This window comes from Zingiber officinale, chromosome 11B (assembly GCF_018446385.1).
Source record: "Zingiber officinale cultivar Zhangliang chromosome 11B, Zo_v1.1, whole genome shotgun sequence".
In the NCBI taxonomy this organism is placed as follows: Eukaryota; Viridiplantae; Streptophyta; class Magnoliopsida; order Zingiberales; family Zingiberaceae; genus Zingiber; species Zingiber officinale.
The window spans coordinates 71,314,439-71,330,025 of NC_056007.1; the positions used below are offsets into that span (position 1 = coordinate 71,314,439).

At 32.8% G+C, this 15,587-nt stretch overlaps 1 protein-coding gene across 1 annotated transcript; it reads right to left on the minus strand.

Annotated features, from left to right (window-relative positions):
* Positions 1-434: 434 nt before the first annotated feature.
* Positions 435-2,969, minus strand: LOC122035038 (glyceraldehyde-3-phosphate dehydrogenase 2, cytosolic-like). Its single transcript, XM_042594401.1, has 12 exons — positions 2,901-2,969; positions 2,770-2,793; positions 2,560-2,660; positions 2,140-2,255; positions 1,942-2,041; positions 1,720-1,866; positions 1,578-1,638; positions 1,380-1,477; positions 1,105-1,247; positions 942-1,025; positions 768-857; positions 435-679 (listed from the first exon to the last, which is right to left on the minus strand). Exons 1-12 carry the CDS (start codon positions 2,902-2,904, stop codon positions 634-636), a joined length of 1,014 nt encoding a protein of 337 aa, XP_042450335.1. The 5' UTR covers positions 2,905-2,969; the 3' UTR covers positions 435-633.
* Positions 2,970-15,587: the final 12,618 nt, after the last annotated feature.

Consider the following 15,587-nt stretch of genomic DNA (forward strand, 5'->3'; position numbering starts at 1 on the left):
ATGGCGGTTCTTTTTATAAGTACCACGGTCATGGCCGCTGACGGCCCTGCACCACCACCAACCCAGAACTTGTCTGTTCGCGAGCTTCCTTCCGTTGGTCTGGCTGTCTCTGCTATCTTTGCCTTGATGTTCTCCATGGCCTACTAGAGAGTTTCATCGATTGATGTTGTTGTTGTTGTTCTACTACGTTATTTATTATGTTTATTATCATTCTTCTGTTGTACTTATTGTTCTCAGGATATTCTATTAGCTCATTGTACTTTTGTTCATGAGGATTATATTTTGATTTGCTCGTCTTAGTTATATCAATTTCTGTTTCTGTTATTGTTTATATATATATATATGTTAATAGCAGCAGACAAATGATACTAAATTATGTTTATCCTTTGATGCATTATTCATATAGGAGCAAACAAAGAAAATACTTTTCTATTAGTCCAAGGAGCAAACAATTGATGAACATTTCCATCGCATGGATTAATTAAGAACTCCCAGCAACACTGGAATAAGAAAATTATCACTTGAGACAAACTCGATTTGCTCGCAGGCACAATCAAACAGAACAGTAGCTTATTCTCAACATAATAATTAATACTAGCAAAATTGAGTTATTCAAACTCTGAAGCTGGAACTTCACTTGGTCTTTGCAATGTGACGGATCAGGTCGATCACACGGGAACTGTAAATCATCAAAAAGATTGTAGTAATTTAGAAAGCAGATACACCCACTTCTTTAATTGAGATTGTGTGAGCGTGTTTAAATTTACCTGTAACCCCATTCATTGTCGTACCAAGACACGAGCTTAACAAAGTTATCGTTGAGAGAAATCCCAGCCTTGGCATCGAAAATGCTCGACCTGACCAAAGAAACCGATTCGAGTCGTGTGGAAAATCGAAACAGAAATTGTTTGCATGTTAGTAGATGACCAAATAAATTTCACCTGCAATCGCCCACGAAGTCCATGGAAACCAAGTCCTCATCGACATAGCCCAGAATGCCTTTCAGTTTGCCCTCGGACGCTTCCCTGATCGATGAACAAAGAACCGAAGATGTAAGAAACACAAAGTAAAATGTTCAGTCTGGGAAGAGAAGACGACGATTACTTGATTGCAGCCTTTATCTGATCATATGAAGCAGCTTTCTCAATCCTAACAGTGAGGTCCACAACGGAGACATCCACTGTAGGAACGCGGAAAGCCATACCTGTAAGTTTGCCATTCAAAGCAGGGAGGACTTTTGTAACAGCCTAGGCGATTACAGAGAAGACAAAGTATACAAATTTGATCAAATTATGAGTGAAATTAGAACTATAACCAATATCAACTCTGTGACAATGAAAATGGCTCAACTAGATAAAAACAGGTTTTGTTATGCATACCTTGGCAGCTCCAGTGCTGCTAGGAATAATGTTAAAGCTCGCAGCTCTCCCACCCCTCCAGTCCTTGCTAGATGGTCCATCAACAGTTTTCTGGGTGGCTGAAAGGTAAAAGGAAAAATACAAGTTCAGTGAGCAACATCAATTAACGTAGTAACAACAAACGTAAACTTTCAAGATGCTTTCTCCATTATTTTTTACCAGTAATTGAGTGTACTGTTGTCATTAAACCCTCGACAATGCCAAACTTATCATGAATGACCTGCCGTGATTCACACTTTAATTAGCTAAAATATAATTCTGTTAGCCGTGTCATTAATGCCAAGGGAAAAGGAAAGCAAACCTTGGCCAGGGGAGCTAGACAATTGGTCGTGCAACTGGCGTTAGAGACTATGGTGAGATCAGACTTGTATTCTTCTTCATTCACACCGACCACGAACATGGGAGCATCCTTGCTAGGAGCCGAGATAATCACCTTCTTGGCACCTCCCTGTTCTCATTAAAACAAATTTAATGAGAAAATTAATCAAACAATTAAAATACAATAATAAAGAAAAAAAAATACCTTCAAGTGGGTTGCGGCTTTATCCTTGTCAGTAAAAACTCCAGTTGACTCAACAACGTACTCAGCACCTGCCTCACCCCATGGGATCTCCTCAGGGTTGCTAGATTAAAAAAGCTTTTGAGTTAATTATAGCTTCGAATAAAAAAGAGCAAGATTAATGATCATTAAAGGAGAGGATTGAGTCTAGATCGGCCTCACCGAAGCCCATAAACCGTGACTGATTTATCACCAAAGAGAAGTGTCTTAGAGTCCTTAACCTTGATATCATTGTGTTTCCAAGGACCATGCACAGTATCGTACTTAAACATGTACGTCTGCAAAGAGTGGAAGAGCACCATTGAGCGACTACTCCGTGAAATTGTTGAAACGAAGCAAAGTATCGGATCGAATCACATGAATTTTAGGGTTTTACCGACAAGGATAAACTATTGTTCACTGTCGCAAGATTAACAGGACACACTACAAAATTTCTGAGAGCAATACGGTCGATTTGACGAACAAGCGATGATGGCTAAACTACCAGATGAACGCACGATGCATATTGAAAAGAAATAAAATAAAAAATCTTACAAACAAATCAAGACCTTGCACGAACCTCCCCGAAGAGAAACATCATACCATGTAATCTGTGGTGATGAAAGGATCATTAACAGCGACGAGCTCCACATCATCGCTCTGGAGTGCCACTCTCGCCACCAATCGACCGATCCTACCAAACCCTGCACACACACACACACACTCACTGATCAGACTCATTCGCATTTACGAATCAAAATCCCTAATCCAAAAAGGCACAAAACCGGAAAAGGGAAAGGAAAAATGCCATACCATTGATGCCGATCTTGATCTTAGCTGAAACATCGATCCAAAGCAGCAGTAACAACAATTGAATCGGATCAGAAACAAATACAAAAAAAGAAGAAAAATAAGAACGAATCGGAAAGGAACGCATCAATTACCCATAGCGATTAGGAAAAAAAATAACTGAAACGAGTGAGAAGCAGCAGCAGGAGAAAGTGTACGAGTGATGGAGGAAGGGGTGATACCGCCTTTATATAGGACGGGGAAGAAGGGTGCGTTTTAGTGTTTTACGAATATGGACATCGACTTAGTGGGGCATACGGCGCCACGTGTTTGGTTCTTTGACCGTTTCGAGCAGCAATACAGCACCACGTGAGGGGATTTGAACAGATAGCTGGCTGTTGGCTATTGGTTACTGATACATGCGACTAGGCGAGAAATAAGGCGCATAGAATAAGGAACATAAGAAATTGGCTGACCATTTGTTGATTTTAATTTATTGTGCGAGTCTATATATTTTAAAATTTACAAGTTAATTCATAAATGAATTTACATTTTTTTATAAAAAAAATCTAATTCATCACAAAAGAACACGGATCAGTAATTAAATATTTCAATCGCACTAATTTCTATCATGGATATCAATTTCGCGATTGCAAAATTATTTCCGTCGTTAAATTATTTTTTTATAAAAGAAATCTTTACCGTAAAAAGAACACCGATTAGCAATAAACTAATTTCTATCGCCAACAACATTTTAGCGACTGAAAATTTTTTACATCACCAAAATAAGGATGGAATATAATTTTCATTATTAATATTAATGACAATATTAAAATTTAGTTACTAAATTTAACGTCGGAAGATAATTATCGTTATTAAATTTAGCGACGGAAAAATTATTTCCGTTACTAATTTAGTGACGAAAATAATTTTTTTATCGTTAATTTGATGAATGGAAAAGTATATTACTGATGAAATATTATTTCTGATTTTTTTCCTTCACTAATTTAGCGATAAAAATATTATTTTTTTTGTTAAATTAGTATTAAAAATAATATTTTCATTGCTAATTTTATAAAAAATTTTGACAGCATCACCTTTCTTTACGAGATTTCATCCTGTTTACACGATACATCATAAACAAATGGATATTTACATATATCTAACATTTATAAAATTAGCAATGAAAATATTATTTTTAATACTAATTTAACAAAAAAATAATATTTTCATTGCTAATTTTATAAAAAAATTTGACAGCATCACCTTTCTTTACGAGATTTCATCCTGTTTACACGATACATCATAAACAAATGGATATTTACATATATCTAACATTCACAACAACAATATTCACATTTAAATTCATATATATTCACCATCACAATACATTCATTGTCATGTGTAAACAATACTCAAATCCAAATACGTTCATACCATCAAATCATTCACACATTCAAACCACAAACCACACATTCACAATATATTCCCTACACACGATACATGCCATCAAATCACAAACCACACAATAAAATTCATAAGACATTTATATCCACAATATATAACATCTAGAATGATACATTATTATGTTGACCCTAAGACGAATTGACGAGGGCATTAAATGATAGTGTAGTTGTCTTTTACCACTAGAATGATACGTTATTGGTTTGGTATTACTCGGTTAATCATTTTTTTTAAAATGACACATTGTTCAAAAATAATATAATTCAAATTCATTACATCCCAATTCAAATCTAAAAAACTGATACAGCATCGTAAAATGCAGTAAGTATACGATATGTTATTTTAAAAAAATAAAGATATTTTTTAAACTACACTATATTTGCTATTTTGAAAGAATTCTTATTATATATGAATCTAAAGTTAATCTACTTATCATAAAAATGCAAAAATCGATCAACACAAATTTAACATGATTTATAATAGATTATACCTTAATGATATAATATAAACTAAAATCCAGTTTTTCAAATGCTTACCATTTATCTGCATTGTTTTTGAAAAAATATAATACAATTAAAACTGTAAAGATTTAAAACAATTAGAGTTGTATATATATAATATCAAAATTAGTTCTATGAATTAAAATTATGCGGTGTTGAAAAATTCGTATTCCGTCGATTTATGAATTCTTGTATTTGTCGTTTTACTAGTGTCTTGACCTAATCTTCCATTAACTGATTACTATTGATATGAGATTGCTCTAATAACATGACTCGATCCCTCAAATCTTAATTTTCTTGTTTTACGATTGCACTTCAGAAGATGAAGAAGTTCGGCGACCCCTAAGCCTAAGAGTTATCACACAATCATATGTGACTTTCACCTGGAAGTCAAAGTCATAGAAGGAGTTCTTTTTTCTTCTACCGACAATATCATAATAGATCTCACCTAGTACATCGTCTGATAGAATCTGTAACTCCCCTCCTTCTATAGCAGACTGATGCACCAACCCGATCGGTGATTTCATCATACATAAAAAATATTATTAATATCTAATATACAATAAATAAAGCTAGTAATTGTTAAATGTGAGTGATAATAAAATTTAAATTCTTACATTTATGACCTTTTATTGGGTATTGACAAAGTGGCGTCTTTCTTTTCATGTGTATTGCAAAATATTTTCCAACAAATGAGATGTCTCTATAAAGTATCAGCCTACATACATAATTCTTTTTAATAAAATAAAATAAGTTCATTAATAATTAACAAATTCTAATATAACTTTATAGTAGACATATCAAATCTATTGCATGCTCTACAATAGATCGTGATCTAGTTGTATGCTTTATGGATCCGGTGTTTGGGCCAGTGATCTCAGAATTTCTATTGTTTTGAGTAGTCGATGTATTTTGTTGTCATTTTTCTATAGCTTAAGTGTTCTTTCATGTATCCGAAATCTCCTGTGGTACATAGGATGACCTTATTCCTTTCTTTCACTACTTGTATAACAAGTCTTTATTTAATTTTGCACACTAATTATTTCATATTTCAATAAATTGTGCCTCTTATCTTGGCTCCCAAATATATTTTTTCTGCAATAATATCGAGAAAATTAGTATAAAAGGATATTAATTATATTATTCAGTATTAATAATATTCAAAATTTTTGCCAAGAATTCTCGATAATAAAAATCTTTAAGATATAAGGTTATATGTCTTCATATAGTACCAAAAGTACACTGACGCTCTTTAAAGTTACTGCTAATATAAACAACTACACTATGACTATTGGGAGTAAAACCACATAACAAAAATTATCATTTTTTGAAATAATAAATAAAAGATTAGATTAATTGAAATTACTAAAAATATCAATACTTACTAATTCCCGACAATCCTCAAAAAAATTTGGTCATTGTGCACTACTATAGCATCCAACATGACTATATATGTAAAAACAACATTATAATACATACACATTGAAATAAAATCAGAACAATAATGACTTATAGGGTAGAATTAATGAGATTTAAATCTAAAAAAATTACCTTAACATGAATGGCTTATTGGGTAGAACTAGTGAGATTTAAGAATCTGAATCATTAACATTAACAGTTTGTAAATAAGCTAGACTCTAGTACATTATGCTCCTCACTGCTAGATATCTCTTAATCATCTATTTCCTCATAAATGACATTGATGTCTACAAGTAATTGGGATGTGAATTGAATTTGTATATCAACTGAATATATCTTCACTTCCTCATTTTGAAATGCATTATGGTTTTGGGTTGTGATGAAATTTGGCATTTTTATGGTTGAGCGAGGCTTTATTCGACATAGATCTTTTTCTATTCATTGGGTATTCAAGAAATAAAACTTTACCAAATTGCATCACAAAAATAAATGGTTCAAACTTATTGAATCTATTGTTTACATGAACCTAAAGTAAATTATAGTTTGAATGTATCTTGGTACTTGTTCTTGGAGTTAGATCATACCATGAACATTTAAATAACACACATTTTTATGGGTAAAGCAAAATATTCAACCTCAATGATTTCGTCAATTCTACCATAGTAATCAAATTTTATGTTAGTGTTGTTGATAGATCCTTTTACGCAAACACCTGAACTACAAGTAAGTGTATGTGATTCACATTGTGCTACGAGAAATTTGAAGCTATTGACATAGAAACCAGAGTATACTCTTATTTTACAAAGAGGTCTTAATGCAAAATCCATTATCTTTTGATCTTGCACATTTGAGAGTCTACCGTCCACGTAGAAAAGCAGTTATGATATAAATTATCGATTATATAATACACTTGAAGAAAATAATATAGTCTCTAACTTATATAGATTTCAAACTAGAATGTAAATTTTGTCTCTAACTATTTCTCAACATCACTTGCACTTATTGATGGATTTAGTCGTTGTAGTAATTGTCCATACAAGTTGTCAAGGAAGGTAATTTTAAGACATATGGTTTAACAATCTAACACAAGGGGATAAATATTTAAATATACAAGTTAACTCACTTTATGTAGGGTTTAACCTCGTCACAATTCAGAAGTATATATGTTCTTGTTGCATGGTACTTTTTTGGATTTAACCATTTACCAATAATAGTTACACCTATTGGCTTACTAGGAAACATGAAAATAGAAAGTATTGTAAGTACCCCGTGGTAGTTTTGATATAGTCAACTAAGTTAAGTTATGTCCTGTTGTGTTTGATTCTTGTGTCTAAGTGTGCAAGAACTTAAAAACATAAGAAATCAAGTGGAAGACACAGCTAGCGAGAAGGATGGCACGGGTAAGGGAGTCGACGGGCTCGGTGCATCGGGAGGATGAGATGCTGCGGAAGAGTACACCAGCGGACGAGAAGGATGCACGTGGCAGTTTTGCACGGACGAGATGTCCTAGCTTTTTCTATAAACATTTACTTAGAAATAAGAATCATATTGATCAAATGTCTACATTTATAAGTTAAGTGTAGTTGTTCAATTAATTTATATTGTAGATAACATGGTGTGTGGTGTCATACACAGAAGATCATGTTATCAGTTCTTTATAAATTATAAACAGTTGCTCACAACTAAGATGGATAGGAACAAACCATTGGAATAGTCGTAGTGTAATTTGGTATTAGTTTATCTTGACTATAAAATTACACTAGTACACTCAGAGTGTATTGAGCTGGACCATTTAAAGTAAGTTTTTTTTATACTGACTAAATAAAAGAACAAGACCTTTGTTATTATGGAAGTGTGTGCTCTTAATCATGATATAATAACAAGCACATATACTTAATATTCATTTTTTTTATTTATCGAAGGGTGCGATTTAGTTCGATAAATCAATAAGCCCGATAAGTTGGGAAATGGTATTATTTATATGGTGTGTTGTTAATTATAAAATGAAACTGTGTCCTAGTAATCTAGGGCGATAATGTCCCCAAGAGGAGCTCATAAGGATTGTCATGTTAAACCCTACAGGTGGACTTAGTCCAACATGACAATAAGGTTGAGTGGTACTACTCTTGGAATTAGATATTAATTAAATGAGTTGTCAGTATCTCATTTAAATAGTGGGCATTCGATATCTTAAACACAGGGAGACTTACACACTCATGATAAGAAGGAGCTCATACAGTAATATGGGATTGGTGCGGTAGTTAAATAATAACTTTTTAGTGGAATGAGTTATTATTGATGAACTCAAGTTGGGTGTTTGGGGCAAACACGGGAAGCTCAAGTTCATCGGGAGACCAAAATCAATTCTTCCTCTCGGTCCCTGTCATAGCCTCTTATTTATAAAGTATTATACTCACCTTCTTACCCATCTTAAGGTGGTCGGCCAAGCCTAGCTTGGAGCCCAAGCTAGGGTCGGCCAAACCAAGGTGAGTTGGTGGCCGGCCACAACACAATAAAAGGATTTTAATTTTTTAAAAAAAATTCTTATGTGGAAGCCATGGTTTTAAAAGAGAGTTTAAAATTTAAATCTTTCCTTTTATAACTTTCTACAAAGGATTAAGAGAAAGGTTTGATATCTTTCCTTATTTGTAGTTAACAAGAAGATTTTAATTTTTGATAAAACTTTCCTTTTTTGTAACCATCATCATGGTTTTAAAAGAGAGTTTTAAAATTTAAATTTTTTCCTTTTATAGCTTTCTACAAAAGATTAAAAGAAAGATTTGATATCTTTCCTTATTTGTAGATTGAAAAGGAAGATTTTAATTTTGAGAAAACTTTTCTTTTTTTAATCATCCACATGTTTTAAAAGAGAGATTTTAATTTATAAAAGTTTCCTTTTATAACCAACCATGAAGGAAATTTTTTTTAAAGAGAAATTTTTATTTTAAAATTTCTGGAAACAAATTAGGAAGTTTTAATTTTGTGATTAAAATTTTCCTTGTTTGGAGGGAATAAGGTGGTTGACCATTAGAGGTTTGATAAGGAAATTTTAATTAAATTTTCCTTCTTAAACATTGGTAAGGAATATAAGGAAATTTTATTTATAAAACTTTCCTTATTTGCCAAGACCAAGGAATATAAAAGAGAGGGTACAGGTGTCTCACCTCATAACACATAATCTAGTATTCCTCTCTTCTATTCCTTGGTGGTGTGGCCGGCCCTCTCATCCTTCATCTTCTCCTATTCTTCTTCCTTGGTGGCCGGCGGCATCTCATCTCAAGGAGCTTGATAGTGGTCGGATCTTATTAGAGGAAGAAGGAGAGATAGGAGGTTTTGTTTCTTAGCATCCCTTGGAGCTTGGTTGGTGGCCGAAGTTCTTCATCTCTAGGAGTTTGTTGATTGGCCGAAACTTGCAAGGAGAAGAAGGAAGCTTGGGTGGATTCTCGTCTCGGTAGATCGTCGCCCAAACGATGTCCGAGATAAGAAGAGGAATACGATAGAAGATCGTGAGGTCTATAAACTACAAAAGGTATAACTAGTTGTTAGTTTCCGCATCATAACTAGTTCATCCTTTTGTTTAGATCTTGAAATACCAAACACAAGAGACTAGTGATTCTAGGTTTCGGATTTGTAATTCGAATTTGTGTTTCTTTTATTTTTTCGATCTTGTAATTCAATTGTTCTTAATTGTTAAACCTAGGATTACTATAAGGAGATTAAATATTGAATTTCTTTGAACACTACAAGAAAATTGGGATTTTACAACACTTAAAAGACAACGCTTTTTTTAAAAAGCGTTGTCTTTTTCTTTTTAACAACGCTTTTAGTGAAAAACGTTGTCTATTTCTTTATTTTCTTACTAATAGACAACGGTTTTTAAAAACCGTTGTCTATTAGTGATTTTTATGGGTCAAACACAACGTTTTTTGAAAAGCGTTGTCTATTAGCATTTTTTTAGTGTCTACGACAACGATTTTTAAAAAGCGTTGTGTATTGTTAAACCCTCATCTAAATCTGTGATAATACAAACCGTTGGATCAAGTACCCTTAGGTTTCACTCTCACTGTTGGTGCGGCTAGCACTAACGATTTAACCTAGGTTTTGATGAATGACAAATAGGTTAAGTTAGTCTTGTTGTTGTCTAACACTTTGATCAAGTGTGCAGGAGAAGTCCAGACAGGTCGACGGGCTGACCAGATGTCTGGCGAGAAGTCCAAGCGGGTCGACGGGCTGACCAGACGCTTGGCGAGAAGTCCAGCTAGGTCGACGGGCTGACCGGATAGCTGGTGAGAAGTCCAAGCGGGTCGACAGGCTGACCGGACGCTTGGCAAGAAGTCCAGACGGGCTGACCGGACGTCTGGCAGGTAAGTAAGGTAAGTCACTGGAAGGGAGTGACTGCGAGGACGCGTTCCCGGGAAGGGAACATTAGGCGTCGATCCGGCTTAGATCCATTTCGGATATCTAAGTCGAGATCGTGACTAGATTCCGGTCTCGGAAAGACGGAATCTAAGTCATACTCTTGATGCTAATTTTTATTACTTAGCGTATCTGTAAAAATGTGCTAACAAACTGTGCTGCAGGGTTTATTTACCTCGGACTAACACTGTTTTGCAGGTAGGGAACAGTGAGGGTCCGGGCGCCCGGAGGCAAATTTTATCCCCAGGACGACGTTGACACTTGGAGCATGCTGGTTGGGAGTGTTACGTCACATTCCAGGCGCCCGGAAGGGATCCAGGCGCCCGGAGCAGCATATAAAAGAAGCCCCAGGCAGGAGCTTCAACATATCAGTCTTCTGAGAACTCTGAGTCCAATCACTCTGCTGCTCTGCGCTCCAACGACGTTCACAAAGCTCCGACGACTCACTCCGGTTCTCTTTTTAATTCATTGTTTGTCGGTTAGCTTTGCTTTCTTTCTTTTCATTAGCAATATTTGTACGTAAATTGTAATTATCCGAATTGCTAGTGAATTGCCCAACGAAAGTACTCAAGGAGTACGGGCCTTCGAGTAGGAGTCGTCACAGGCTCCGAACGAAGTAAAAATCAACAGTGTTCATCTCTTTACTTCTTTACTTTTCCGCTGCGTCTTAACTCGAGATTTTCGAATCGATATTCACCCCCCCTCTATCGAATCTAACGGTCTTACAAGTGGTATCAGAGCAGGTACCGCTCTGATTTGGTGCAACCACCAATCAGACAGGGGGTGAAATCATTTTTTTTAACAATTCCAAACTGATATTATTATCTTTTTGGAAGATTTTTTTCTCGTTGCATTTAAAATCTAAATTGGTACAACACCAACTTAGAGTTTCTATTTCTCCCGCACTGCTAATCCAAGACGAAGTCTTGGAATTTTTTTCCAATTAATTTAGTGTGTGCAGGATAAGATGTCTCAACAAGAAGGCTTCAGCACAGTACGTCCTCCCCTATTCAACGGGGATGACTTTTCGTACTGGAAGAGGAGAATGGAGGTCTACATGAAGACAGACTACGACCAATGGATGAGCGTCACAAGGGCTTACAAAATTCCAGTAGACAACTCCGGGAACATAGTAGACCCTGAAGACTGGACAAATGATATAAAGAAAAAGGCATCAATTGAAAACAAAGCCATCAATACTCTACACTGCGGACTAACACGAGAAGAACTGAACCGGGTCGGACCGCATCAAAACGCTAAGGAGCTTTGGGATAAACTGATCGAGCTGCACGAAGGAACAAGCGACGCGAAGGTAACAAAGAGAGATTTGCTGTTAAATAGAATTTTTAATATAAAAATGCAGGAAGGAGAAACGGCAAGTCAGCTTCACGCGAGGGTCAAAGATATCCTCAACGGTCTCCACGCGATAGGCCACCAAATGGAGAACCGAGACTTAATCAGGTACGCGTTAAATGCTTTTCCGCGAAACAATTTGTGGGCATCAATCGTAGATGCCTACAAAATTTCAAAAAATTTATCTAAATTAAAATTGGATGAACTCTTTTGTGAATTAGAACTTCATGAGCAAACTAACGCCGGGGTCGAGAAAGGTGTAGCTTTATTTGCAGGTTCCTCTAAAGAAAAGAAGAACAAGCCCGAATCCGAAGAAGATTCCGATCAAGACTCTGAAGACGAAGAACACCTGGTGAACCTAGTAAGGAAAATGTTCACCAGGAAAAAGAGAAGCTTCAGCAAACAGGATCTTCAGAAGATCAGTTCGCCAGCCGACTCAAGAAATGTCACATGTTTCGGATGTAACAAAAAGGGGCACTACAAGAACGAATGCCCAAGATTGAAACTTGACAAACCAAAGTCAACAAAGAAGAAAGCCCTCAAAGCAACATGGGACGATTCCTCCTCAGACGAATCGGAGGGAGAAAGGCAAAAGCACCAAAGTCACCTCGCGTTGATGGCTCGCGAAGCTGAAACGGAAGACGAATCAGAGGAATCGGAAGACGGGTCCGAACCCGAATCGAGCCACGAGTCCGCACTCGTTTCCGAAGGTTCCAAAGAGGTATACCTAAACTTAAATCGTAAATTCTTTAGAATTATCTCGTGTTTAAATAAAAAATTAGTTAAATTGGAAAATAAAAATAAATCGCTTCTTGAGGAAAATCAAAACCTCAAGGAACAATTAAAAAATTCGAATCCAACTCAAGATCGAACACTTGAGGAAGAGAATTTATCATTAAAAAATGAAATTAATAAGTTAAAAGAATTGTTGGAAAAATTCACAACAAGATCTAAAAATTTAGATTTAATTCTAAATAACCAAAAGGCATGCTATAATAAAACCGGACTTGGATATAAGTCAAACTCAAACAAAACCTTTAAATCATTATTAACCCAACACAAAGCAACTAAACAAGCTTGGGTCCCGAAAGCGTGTTTAACCACGCAAGTAGGACTTAATCAATTCTATATACCTAAAGATAAAATACATTATATAAACTTGAATAAATCAGATCAAAAACTAAAATCTAAATCTAAATTAGAATCAAAATTCAAAACTCAACAAAATTTAGATTATCACCAAGTTGATTATAACTATAAAAAGAATCGACACAAACCCAAAATCTAAATTAATGGCCAATAATTCAGGGGGAGGCTCCAGAATAGCTGGCACCTCCAAAACTAACCTACCCGACAGGGTAACCCAAAACAAACTAACCCGGCAGGGTAATTAGGATTAGTTAAAGAGAGACTAAGTTTAACTTGACTCATGGTACTGGTGAAGTTTTTTGATGATAGTACGTTAGGGAAGCTTGGGCATCGCATGTCTAGAAAGATGTGGCTTCGATCTGGTGCATTTGACCAAGTGGAACTGACCGAAGCTACCCTTAAACGAATCCTAACCAGTTAGACCAAGATTTAGTACTAAGCTCCATGGATAAGACTATTCGAAAAACCTCGAAAGGTTGGTTACTTCTAATGACGTCCAAGTGACTCGCCAAGCTTAGAAGTTTATCCGAAGAATGCCTATTTGTTGAGACCAAAGCTAAACCTGAATCTAACACAAGTTAAATCAAACTCTATAAATTAAATCTAATTCATCTCACAAAATTGTAGGATTCCCTGATTGAAAATATAGATCAGGTGAGATGACTAAGGACCTAAAAGAAATTAATTAAATTAAATTAAATTAAATTTAAATTAAATCAATTAAATTAAAATAACATTTTCTTTAATTTAGAATTTTACTTTAAAAATAAAATTTAATTTTCTTTTACTTACAATTTTTTTTTAAAAAAAAAAATTTAAACTTAAATTATCTTAACCTAAAAATTATTTTAATAATTATTTTAACTTAATTAATTATTTTAAAAACTTATTTTAAAAATTATTTTAAAATTTTTTTTTAAAATCTTTTAAAACTTATTTTAAAAATTCTTTTAAAACTTTTAAAACTTATTTTATTAATTATTTTAAAAATTCTTTTAAAAACTTTTAAAACTTATTTTAAAAATTATTTTAAAAATTCTTTTAAAAACTTTTAAAACTTATTTTAAAAATTATTTTAAAAATTCTTTTAAAACTTTTAAAACTTATTTTAAAAATTATTTTAAAAACTTTTAAAACTTATTTTAAAAAAAAAATTATTTTAAAAATTATTTTAAAAACTTTTAAAACTTATTTTAAAAATTATTTTAAAAATTGTTTTAAAAACTTTTAAAACTTATTTTAAAAATTATTTTAATATTTCTTTTAAAAACTTTTAAAATTTTTTTTTTTTTTTAAAAAAAAAATCATTCTAAAAATTCTCAAAAAATTACTTTTTAATAATAATAAAAAAAAAACTATTAAAAATTATGATTTAGACTTTTGGCATATTTTTAACATTAAACATTATTGTAACCTCAAACATTATTTTAACTTTAAAATTAAAGTTTAAAACTTAACATTAAAACTTTAAAGTTAATTTAGGTTTAAGACTTAAACATAATTTACAATTAAAATCAAACTTAAATTGCCTTCAAAAACTATTTTAAGAATAAACTTAAAACTAAATAACATTAAATAATTAAATTCAAAATTACATTGAAATATGTTGTTAACAAATAATTAAAATTTGATTAACTTAAGATTATGAATACTTAATAAGTGAATAATTGAAATAAGAACTTAAAAAATTAACTTACACCAAATAGTTAATTAATTCTTAATTTAACTCAATAAATCTTAATTTTAACATTAATCAAAATCCTAATTTCACTATAAATTAAATCATAAGTTATCCTTATTAACTATTAATTCAAATTGAACTTTAACTATGTTTAATAACTTTAATAAATTGTACTTCAAATTACTACTAACTTTAAACTAAGTTAATCCAACTTAAAAGGAATTAAATGAAAAAATCGAATTATAACTAATACTTTTATTAACCAATTCAATTAATTAATACAAAGGTTAACTCATTTTAAATAAATATTAAATTATTAAATCATGTAAAAATTAATCAATAAATTATTGATAATGGTTAACTGTTATTGAATTAATAAATTCTTTTCGTATTTAACCTTAAACTAAAGCTTAAAAGTATGAATCTAAAATTAATTATTCAAACTCAAATAAACAATTATGGGGGATAATAAAATAAGGAAGATTAATAAATTAAGGGAGAGTAATAAATAAGGAGGATTAATATATTAAAGGAGTATCAAATTCAGGGGGAGGTTTATTTATCTCCTTAAGTGTTAGTTTTTAATCTTTTCTTTAAAATCTCTCTAGAAAATTCTACCTCAATTTTTTTTTAAAAAAAAAAAATTACTTTGAATATTTTTAGCAAATACTTTCAAAATTTTATGTCAAGTTCAGGGGGAGGGATTAATGAAAATTTTCCCTTTATTTAAAAATATTTTAAAATTTGTGTTTGAAAATTGTTTTCTTAAAAATTTCTTAAACCTATTTTTTTTAAAAACTAAGCTGTTTTACTTTTTATTGAAAATTGATTAGATTTAACTCAGTTTTTGAAAATTGAAT

Coding starts and splice junctions, on each gene's coding strand:
- LOC122035038 (XM_042594401.1), bottom strand. Junction 2,661..2,769: donor GATCAAGATCGGCATCAATG/GTATGGCATTTT, acceptor GTGTGTGTGCAG/GGTTTGGTAGGATCGGTCGA. Junction 1,867..1,941: donor AAGCCGCAACCCACTTGAAG/GTATTTTTTTTT, acceptor TAATGAGAACAG/GGAGGTGCCAAGAAGGTGAT.